This window comes from Vicia villosa, unplaced genomic scaffold (genome assembly GCF_029867415.1).
Source record: "Vicia villosa cultivar HV-30 ecotype Madison, WI unplaced genomic scaffold, Vvil1.0 ctg.001045F_1_1, whole genome shotgun sequence".
NCBI lineage: Eukaryota > Viridiplantae > Streptophyta > Magnoliopsida > Fabales > Fabaceae > Vicia > Vicia villosa.
Window position 1 is genome coordinate 630,975 of NW_026705455.1, and position 11,644 is coordinate 642,618.

General features: G+C 37.7%; 1 protein-coding gene across 1 annotated transcript; it reads right to left on the reverse strand.

Annotated features, from left to right (window-relative positions):
- Window positions 1-8,025: 8,025 nt before the first annotated feature.
- On the reverse strand, window positions 8,026-11,319 carry LOC131632870 (serine/threonine-protein kinase-like protein CCR1). The gene has a single exon (XM_058903588.1). The coding sequence runs from the start codon at window positions 11,155-11,157 to the stop codon at window positions 8,818-8,820; it is 2,340 nt and encodes a 779-aa protein (XP_058759571.1). The 5' UTR covers window positions 11,158-11,319; the 3' UTR covers window positions 8,026-8,817.
- Between the last annotated feature and the right edge of the window lie 325 nt (window positions 11,320-11,644).

Sequence of the window (11,644 nt, forward strand, 5' to 3'; positions counted from 1 at the left end):
AGAGAAGTGGAGTTTTCTATTGATTTAATTCCGGGAACTAGTCCAGTGTCAATGGCACCGTACCGTATGCCACCGTCTGAGCTGACAGAACTGAAGAAGCAGTTGGAAGAATTACTTAAGAAGAAGTTCATTCGTCCTAGCGTTTCTCCGTGGGGTGCACCTGTGTTACTAGTGAAGACGAAAGAGGGTTCAATGAGGCTGTGTGTGGATTACAGACAATTGAACAAGGTTACTATAAAGAATCGGTATCCCTTGCCGAGGATTGATGATTTGATGGATCAGTTGGTTGGAGCATGTGTGTTTAGTAAGATTGATCTGAGGTCTGGGTATCACCAGATTCGTGTGAAAGACGATGATATTCAGAAGACCGCTTTCAGGACAAGGTATGGACATTACGAGTATTCGGTAATGCCGTTTGGAGTTACTAACGCACCTGGTGTATTTATGGAGTTTATGAATAGGATATTTCATCCTTATCTCGATAAGTTCGTTGTGGTGTTTATAGATGATATCCTAATATATTCTAAGAGTGAGGAAGAACATGCAGAACATCTCTAAATTGTGTTGGAGTTGTTAAAAGAGAAGCAACTTTTTGCCAAACTGTCGAAGTGTGAATTTTGGTTAGAAGAGGTCAGTTTTCTTGGACATGTAATTTCAAAGAATGGTATTGCTGTCGATCCTACTAAGATAGAGGCTGTATCTCAATGGGAAGCTCCGAAATCGGTGTCAGAGATTCGTAGTTTTCTTGGTCTTGCAGGTTATTACAGGAAGTTCATTGAAGGATTTTCAAAGTTAGCATTGCCGTTAACTAACTTAACCAGAAAGGGGAAGGCTTTTATTTGGGATGTAAAATGCGAGGAAGGATTCCAAGAGCTGAAGAAGAGGTTGACTAGTGCTCCTATTTTGATTTTGCCGAATCCGACAGAATCATTTGTGGTTTATTGTGATGCTTCGCTGATGGGTTTAGGTGGTGTATTGATGCAGAACCAACAAGTGGTCGCGTACGCGTCGAGACAACTCAAAGTGCATGAAAGGAATTATCCGACTCATGATTTGGAGTTGGCAGCGGTGGTTTTTGTCTTGAAGTTGTGGCGACATTATTTGTATGGGTCGAGATTTGAAGTGTTCAGTGATCATAAGAGTCTGAAATATCTCTTTGACCAGAAGGAACTGAATATGAGGCAGAGAAGGTGGTTAGAATTCCTTAAAGACTATGATTTTAGTTTGAATTACCATCCGGGTAAGGCAAACGTAGTTGCGGATGCTTTAAGTAGGAAGACTTTGCATATGTCTATGCTAATGGTGAAGGAATTGGATTTGATTGAACAATTCAGAGACTTGAGTTTGGTATGTGAAGGTACTCCTACTATTGTTAAGTTGGGAATGCTGAAGCTGACCAGTGGTATTCTTGAAGAGATCAGAGAGGGCCAAAAGGCTGATGTCGAATTAGTCGACAAGTTGACTTTGATTAACCAAGGCAAGAGCGGTGAATTCAGAGTTGACGAGAATGGTATACTGAGGTTTGGAAATAGAGTTTGTGTTCCGGATGTTGCTGAACTCCGAAGAAATATTTTAGAAGAAGGACACCGTAGTGGATTAAGTATTCATCCTGGTGCTACCAAGATGTATCATGATTTGAGAAGGCTATTTTGGTGGCCTGGAATGAAGAAAGAAATTGCTGAGTTTGTGTATTATTGTTTGACTTGTCAGAAGTCAAAGGTTGAACATCAGAAGCCATCTGGATTTATGCAACCGATGTTTATTCCTGAGTGGAAGTGGGATAGCATATCGATGGATTTTGTTTCGGGTTTGCCGAGAACTGTTAAGAATTGTGAAGCTATCTGGGTTGTGGTGGACAGATTGACGAAGTCTGCACATTTCATACCGGTAAGAATGGATTATCCGATGGAAAAGCTGGCTCAATTATACATTGAGAAGATAGTCAGTCTGCATGGTATTCCTTCGAGTATCGTGTCAGACAGAGATCCGAGATTTACGTCTAAGTTCTGGGAAGGTTTGCAGAAGGCTTTGGGTACTAAGCTGAGACTGAGTTCTGCTTATCATCCGCAGACGGATGGACAGATTGAGAGAACAATTCAGTCGTTAGAAGATTTGTTACGTGCTTGTGTATTAGAAAAAGGAGGTGCTTGGGATAGTTATCTGCCTTTGATTGAATTTACCTATAATGATCGGGATTTTGTATAAGTCAATCGGGATTTCACTGCAAGTATACAGCTTAGTCGTTAAGTTTTAAAAGATTATCGAACCCACAAGGACTGAGGGTCAAATAATGCGGGTTTTCGTTGCTAATGGCAGCTAAGGCTATCGATTTGTTGTTGATTGTGAAACGAGAAATTAAATTTGGTTTTAATTAAATAATGAGAATTGATATACCGGTGTGCTTTCATCAACCATCGAGTTAATAATCTTCTGCATAATTCGATCCGTAAAATATTTTCAGAATAAGTTATTTAAATTAAAAATCTTCGCCTCACGCCTTCGCGTCTATTGACTCTAATTATACTGACAGTTCTAATATATTTGCTTTCGCTAAATTATCACAAACCGAAAATACTTTTTGAAATTTAAATAAAATACAATCAACTCTAAAGCGCTTTCGCTGTATTTAAAGCTGATGTTTGATTTCCACTATCCGGTAAAAACCTCAAACTTTCGTTATCTTAATTTTGTACCTTAACTAAATTTCTATTATCTTTAATAAAAATCCTTTTAACAGTTAATTTAGAAATCAGAACCAGAAAATAATTCCAGTATAATTTTATGCAATAATGATTATTAAATCATCCGGTTAATGGTTGGCACACCGGTACGCAGTATTTAGCTCGACATATTTCTAACAATCAAAACAGCAGACAAATACCAGTACAGAAATATAGCATGCATATCGGACAAACAAATACCAAATAGCATATAAATAAAAGAACCTGGAATTAAAATTAAACTTGAAGTAGCAGAAACTTGTTCTTCTCGGATACAAGCCAAATGCAGAATCTGGAAAACTTGAAATGAACAGTAAATCCCTAAATCTAATACTAAATTCTGGAGCTTAAAATAAAAATCAAATGCACTTAATTTCCAGTGTAGAAATTAAGTACTTAAACGGTGTCGGAATTCGAAACAGGAATGGCAAAATTGCTGAGAAAATAAATAGAAACTAAATACTCTGAACTCTTGAATGGGTAAAATTCTCCGAACCCCTCTTTCTGTTCCTTTTTGCCTTTTATAATAGAGTACTTGGACGGTTGATGGAGAGATTTCCGAAGAAATAGGTTCGTTTCTTAAGAATTGGTAGCGCTTGAGATTCTTGCGGAGTGGAGAGAAAAACCTGGGTTGGAAACGTGAGGCAAGTGAAGACGTGGTCTGTATTGGGCTTGGGTTGGAAACTGGGGCGGGGGCCCTTAACGAGGTATGGGCATCCCCTTGTTTCTTATTTTCTTTTTCTTTTCATTTCTCACGTTGAAAGTGAGTGAGTGGGGGTGAGGGCCCCAAAGTTGGTATGGGCACCCCCTCACTTCTTTGTTTCTTTTTTTTTTCTTTTCTTCTTGCAGAACGTGGATGAAGAGTGGGGGTGAGGGCCCCATAAGTGGTATGGGCGCCCCCCTCACATATATATTTTTTTTTATTTTTTTTTCTTCTTCCACTTTTCTTATTTGGGCCTTGAGCTTCCAAATACGGTCTTTTATTTTTCTCCACTTCTTCGAACAATTCCTCGAAAAATGTCAGGATTTTCTTTTCTTAGTCGAACTCGGGATAATTTTAATACCTGAAATAAAGTGAGAAAATACCAGCGTAATATCGAAATAATATAATATAAATGATTAAAATGCAGATATAATCTATGTTAATCGAATCCACTATATGTTATATTTTCACGTTATCATATAACAACAGCTATCATTCGGGTATAGGTATGGCTCCGTTTGAGGCATTGTATGGTAGGAGATGTAGAACTCCATTGTGTTGGTACGAAGCTGGTGAGAGTGCTGTGATTGGTCCAGAAATTGTACAATAGACTACAGAGAAGATTAAGATGATTCAAGAGAAGATGAAAGCTTCTCAGAGTCGTCAGAAGAGTTATTATGATAAGAGGAGGAAGACACTTTAGTTTCAAGAGGGAGATCATGTGTTTATGAAGGTTACTCCTATGACGGGTATTGGTCGAGCCTTGAAGTCAAAGAAGTTGACTCCGCATTTTATTGGACCATTCCAAATTTCAGAAAGAGTGGGAGAAGTGGCATATCGTATTGCGTTACCGCCAATGCTTGCCAACTTGCATGATGTATTTCATGTGTCTCAATTGAGGAAATACATTTCGGATCCGTCCCACGTGATCCAAGTGGATGATGTACAGGTGAAAGACAACTTAACGGTTGAGACATTGCCTGTGAGGATTGAAGATAGAAGACTGAAGCAATTGCGGGGCAAGGAAATAGCTTTAGTCAGAGTAGCTTGGGGAGGACCAGCTGAAGGAAATGTTACCTGGGAGCTAGAGAGCCAGATGAAGGATTCGTATCCAGAGCTCTTTACCTGAGGTATGTTTTCGAGGACGAAAACTCTTTTAGTGGGGGAGAGTTGTAACGCCCGTATAATTTTAATATTAATTTAATCAGGAATATTGAATATATAATTAGAATTATTAAGGATTTTGTGAAAATAATAAATAAATAATGGTTTATGGCATTTGGGCCATGTGAGAAATAGTAAAAGGGGGTGTGATATAGGAAGGCCCTTTACTAATATTATTATTATTTTCATAAAATAATTGGAATTGGGAAGAAAGAAAGAACGTGAAAGAACAGAAGTCTGAGGAACGAGGAACGTGAAGGAGAACGGTAGAGGGAGAGACCAAGAATCAAGAAATTTGTCTAAGGTAAGGGGGGACTTATCTGATTATCATCTATTATCGGGTTAGGGGTTGATAATACTGAATAGATGTGGAATTCGGGTCGATTGAGTCATATGATAGGTTTAGGGATTGAGTCAATTGTATGATGTTTGATCTCTATGTTTGAATCTATGATGTCTGCGTTGTTATGGTCTCAATTGATGTGTAATTGGTGTACTATGAGACGTATTTTGTGTTGTTTGTGTATTCTATTTCTCTAGGTTCGTACTGGTATGAATTGGGTGTGTTTGGAATGCATAGAATGCTGTTTTCTGCAGGTTGGGGTTTCTGAAATCGACGGTTCGCGCCGCGTGCACAGGGTGGCGCCGCGAACAGGTGGGCAGAATGCCAGGAACTTGTGATACGCTCAGGTCGCGCCGCGTACCTATGTTCGCGCCGCGAAGGCGTAACTTTTTCTCGTTTCGCGCCGCGTGTGGATGTTTGCGCTGCGAACAGCTTGGCAGAGAGCCAATGAATTTTTGGGACGCTCAGTTCGCGCCGCGAACTGGTGATGGCGCCGCGTGCTGTTGGTGTTTTGAGATATTTTTAAAAGTTCAAAGATGCATAACTTTTTAACCGTTGGTCCGTTTGATGCGTCGTTTTGAGCTAAACGAACCTTGTAGGATAATCTATATGATGATGATTGATCGGTTTTTAGAATGATGAAAATACATGTATGCTATTCTTATTGAGTATGATGATTGATGCAAATACGTGTATGTTTTGTATATGATGATTATGGAATTGTGATTGAATGATGTTAATATATATGAACATACTTGAATGATGATGATGATGATGATGATGATAGTAGAAGTATGTTATATATGTTGCATTCATTCATGTTCATTGATGATACTGTATCCATAAGGGTGTGTTGGATCAGTGAAGGGCATGATTCCCATTGTGTGGAATCTGTGCTGGCAGGGCCGTATCTCGGACGATGTTGGATCAGTCATGGGTTATCCCCATTTGACGAGGTTGGTACCACATGCATAGTGTCAGTTCATACATATGCATAATTTATAACATGATTGGATGTATTCCAGTGTTGTGAATGTTAATGATGTATTGATTTTGGTTTGATTTGTTGTGAATGTCTGTTTATGAAACAATTGGGTGAATGATGCAACTGTGATGTGTTATTACTTTATAACCTTATAACATTTATTAATTATGATGAGACTCACCCTTACATGTTGTCATTTTCAGATTGAGGATAGCGGCTGTTCGACTCGGTGAGGATTAGCTCATGAGTCAGTGTTTTAGTAGCGTCAGGTGTCATGCTCTGATAGTTGTAACACTGGGGACGCGATTGTTTAAGAGTTTATGATTATGACTCTAGTTATGTTTTGATGTTTTGAAGGATAAGTTTTGAAGATGTTAAACTTAGTCCGTTTTTGATAAATTCCGTTGTGTTAACATGAAACGTTTTAATTTATGAATGATTACCTCAGTGAATGCATGACATGATTGAATGATGTTTATTTATTATGAATTGTGGCACCCTTATTTCATGTACTCTGAATAATTGTTTTAAATTGTGGTTAAGATTCTCAAGAAGACGTTGTATATTGTTCCTTGAGTAAACAAGTAGTGGTTAAGATTCCCAAGAAGACGTTGGCAGTTGCCTTCGTGAACCAATTGTAATCAAGTTTTGATTAGTGGATTAAGTCCTCGACGGAGAGAGGCGAAATCACCTTGACGGGTGGACTGGAGTAGTTTGAGTTCAAACAAACCAGGATAAAAATATCGTGTGAATTTTTATTTGTGAAAGAAAATTCCTTATTCACCCCCCCCCCCCCCCCCCCCTCTAAGTGTTTTCATACCCTTCAAATACATAAGCTTTTTAAAAAACCGATGACTTTACACCATCGGATATTCCAACGTTTTGGAAAAAAAAAACTGATAAACTAGAGTATTTTTTAAAAAGCATGTTTTTTCACCTATTAATTTTTTTATTAAAAATCGATAAAAATACACACCGAATTTAGAATACACTTCCAAAAAATTTTACTCATGGCAGATTTTTAACTTGTACTACCAAAAATTTTCTCTGTTTTTTATTTTGGTAAAATTTTAACAAAGATAATTTGGAAATTGTAAAAAAATCGTGGGGTGCAAAGAATGAGTGGGGCGATAGGTAAAAAGTCTTGATCCCTCTTGGCCCTGTATTTTTCCTCAAAATCTCTTTGTTGGGCCAAATGTTTAGACATGTCTTGTTAGCACATACATATCTATGTGCTGAATAATTTCATTATTTATTAGGTTTGACTGCCCATACAATTTCAATTATTATTTCAAAAAATGAATAATTGACATCTTAGTGAGGTCATGACCGTGGAAACCGGTCTAATTTTGCACATTTCTATGTCTCAAGCATCTTTCTTTAACACAACTAAGCAAAGACTTGGTAATGTTAGGAGTAGTGATATTCACAAGGGTTTATATTTCCATCATAAATATACACACACATACGCTAAAATATTGAATTTTTCTTTGATTTTTGTTCCTCTTTCATTTCTATGTTTAACTCTATGCATTTTTAATTGAGATGGTTGTTTTATGCTAAGTGAATGTTATAGCCTTGGTTGTTTGCCATGGAGCACCTTTGAAACTAATTCAAACAAAAGAAATTATTTTTAAAAATTGTACTTCAAACTTTATACACTATATTGGGTTCAAGTGACTCATATTCTTTTCATTATGATATTTCTATGTTTATATATTTAGATCTTGAGGTAGATTCTTAGATTTTTCTATTATTAAAATTCTCGCTTCCTATGGAAATAATATAAGGAGCTAAATATCCAGGAACAACTCAAGTATGATTAATTCCTAATTAATATTAGATATTTGACCTAAGTTTCATATTATTGAACTTAGGTTGAAAGAAATCGAGTGATTTAATTGGAATCAATATCCCATTATGTTTACACTACAAAGGTGAATTAGTGCTTGAAAATTGAATCATCCTTAGGAACACTGCCATTACACTTTCTCCATTCAATGCACTAGCTGAAATAGTTATTAATAAGATTGTCACACATGCTTTTGAAGTATAAAAAGATGAAATGAATTAACTACTATAAAAAGATAAAAAGATTGCCACAACATAGATCACATGCATTCACATGTTAAAAGTCTCATTAATTTTTATACATGAAAAATATTCATCATTATAATGTGCAAGATCCACTTGGAAATAAAAGTCTTTCAAGTTTTACTTCTAGATGAAACAAAGATTCTTGTTCATGGAGATGATAATCAATAGTGATAAGTGATTATTTGGTCGTTATTATGGTGACAAAAGTCTGAGTATGTTACCCCTCAATAACACAACACTTCTATAAAGAGCAACATGGTTGTACTAAAATACTCACCTTTGTGGATCCAAAGAAGAGTTGACTTTTTTTTAGACTCTGCCATAGCAGGAGTTTTTTAAGATCAGGTATAACTTTTGATTAACAATGTGGTATTAATAAAATCGCTATTATGACAAGGTTCAATTAAGAACAGAAAGCTATGGATCAATACCATCTTTAAGGGTGTGCGAGGCGACGCACAGTACATGGCCTCACACTTCATCATGATTAATCTATGGTAAAAAGGGCTCCATACACATACTCTGCGGTTAATTTAAAAATATTTTCACGACTCAACTGAAACTAAATTCAGCTTCTTATACAGGATCTCTCAAAACTTTGAGACGACTTTGTTCTGGATGTACAAATAACAATTTTGTATAGCGCAACAATGCAATGTACTTCACTTTGTGAAGTTTAGGAAAAATGAAGCCAAAGAAATAACACAAAAGATAATTAAACAAAATCCAACAAACTCAAAATCCAATTTACAACCGAAGAAGGGATTTACTCACAGGACCAAAACAAGCAATGAATTGACCAGTGTTATAAGATCAATCCATCCCTCACAATCTGCTCCAACCAAGATGCTATATCCGACATAGATGGACGCTCACTCGGATTCTCTCTCAGAGCAAGCTCTGCTATATCGCCTAGCTTAAGCAAAGGCTCGACATTTCTCGGAAGAGTGATGCTGCGATCAATTATTGCAGCTGCTTTAGCTTGTTTGATCAAAGGCACTGCCCACTCAACAATATTAGGTGGATCAAAATCTATATCATGAGCCTTCCTTCCACTTAGAATCTCCAACAGCACTATCCCGAAGCTGTAAACATCACTTTCAAAGTCCGCGTTAAGATCCTTATCGCTTGAAATAACAAGTCCGAAATCGGAAACTCTAGCCCCCCATTCTGAATCCAAGAGAATGCTGGAACTCTTGAGATCCTTATGAACAATTGGAGGTGATAGTTCCTTGTGAAGATACTCAACCCCTTTTGCTGATTGCATAGCTATCTTGAGCCTTAAGCTCCAATTAAGAGGAGAAAGACCACCATGAATGTGATCAGCAAGTGTTCCATGAGACATATACTCATAAACAAGCAGCCTCTCTCCCATCTCAGCACAATAACCCAACAAGTTTACCACATTGCAGTGACGAATTTTGCACAAAAGTTCCAACTCCATTTCAAAGTCGCGATTGTTGGTGTGTATTATCGTAGCAGCGTTTGCTCTTTTCACCGCAACCACTCTCCCGTCAGCCAAATTTGCTTTGTAAACAAATCCATGACTTCCTCTTCCAAGCTCATTAAACTCCTTGAAACCATTGGTAGCGTCTTTCAACTCCGAAAGCCTGAAAACCTGAGGCAAACCAGGACAAGAACTAGCCGAAGGAAACGAGTGAAGATGACCATTACCATTACCATTACCAATCACGTCATCATTGTCTTCTTGTTCATGTTTACCGATACAAGACTTGGAGTGTTTCCCATGTCGTTGTCCCCTTGAACAAGCACAACATCGAAAAAAACACACACAAACCAAAATCAGCAACAAACACAAAGCGGAAGATCCAACTATGAGAACCCATCTACGGATATGATGCCAATGAAAAAACCCGTTCGAAGAATGAAGTCTGCAAACACTCAAACAAGAACTGTTCTGACATAGAGAACAAGCTGTGCAAACTCTATCAGAATTTCGAGTACAAGGACTTGACAAAAAGTACCCTTGTGAACAATTATACCCACAAGGCGAACAAATCCTCAAACCCTGTCTCACACACAAACTCGTCAAATCAGGCTGACTAAGAACACTAACATTGAAATCAAACTCATTGACTCCACAAGAACTTGACCTGCAAAGACCAGGACTTGAAAGCTCTAAAGGAGGATCAAAATCAGCCTTTGAAGCGTTGACCAACCAACAATCTAGTAAAAGATCATCTTCCCTTATACCACAAGTGGTGTAATCCGAAGAAGCAATTGCCATAAAGCCATAACCTTTAGGAACCAAAGATGAACTCAAGTTACCCCAACATTGAACCACATGATTATCCTCTCGAACACCGCAGAAATGATGCGCCCCGCCAGATAGCGAAACGAAACAAACCTCGGTTGTCGTCGGAGGTTCGATATCGCCCCAGCATCTCACATCACCGGTGATATTCGAAACACCGCACAAGGCAGTCCTCCCCGCAGCTAAAGCAGAAAAACTATCAGTAACATTGGAAACCTTCAAGCTTGTTGAATTAGGCCCCCAACAAACCAACCCTCCATCTCTAACCCCACCACAGGTAAACCCTTCACCGGAAACAACACTATTCATTTCCAGATTAACAACCGATTGATCAAAGAACAAACCATTAAGCACCGCCGTCAACGTACCGTTTTTACCTCTCTTCAAGATTTGCCAGCAATCCACAGTCCCGGAATCACGATCCGAGTAATAAGAACCTCTAACAGCACAAACATGATTCTTCCCAGCCGCTATACGAGAATACGCAGTATTCCTATACAACGAAGGAACCAAAACGGGATCTGCGTTTTGCTTCGACGTCGCAGCCCAACAAAACGCCTGCGAAGTGTTAGCTAGAATGCCGCAGAGAAAGCCTTCACCGCCAGAAAGCGCAGACATGGCAGGAATGTTGGTAACATAGGACGAAGAAGAAATAGGCTGCGGTGAAGTGGTGTTTTTCCCCCAACAGATAACGTCTTGTTTTCCACTAGCATCAATCGAGCAGAACACTTCGTATTCGCCAAATGAAGCTGAGATTGGTCCCATGGTACCAAACCCATTTGCACCATGACAACAGAACAAGAGAAGAACGAAGAACAGTGATGATGATGATGATGATTGAGAAAGGTTAAACTTAAACGGAATTTGCATAGTTGGGTTTGGTTTTTCTGGAACAGAGTTTTGGTTTAACGTTCATGGAAGCTATAAGAAGAGAGTGTTTGTTTGGTGATGAATGATAAAGAAGAAGAAGAAGAAGAAGAAGTAAGAATAGTGTGTTTGTGTTTGTGTAACCGTTAAATGTAACAACCTCGGTCAAATGTACCGAACTAGTGTAATTACTTTCTAGATTTGTATTGTTATAATATAATTTTTATTTCTATATTTATTTGAATAAAAAATGTATTTAGGTTATATTTAGTCTAAATACATTGCAATTTAAAGTAAATTAAGTTAAATAGAAATTTATCTTTTATGATAAGAATAGAAAAAGTATTACAGTGTAACCAAAAAAACCGGATGGTCAAATTATAATTTCCTTGATTAAAAATATTTACATATTTGACAAAAAAATTCCATAATCTTTGGTCAAATTTTAAAGTTACTATATATATTTATACAACCAAAAAAAATTCTAGAT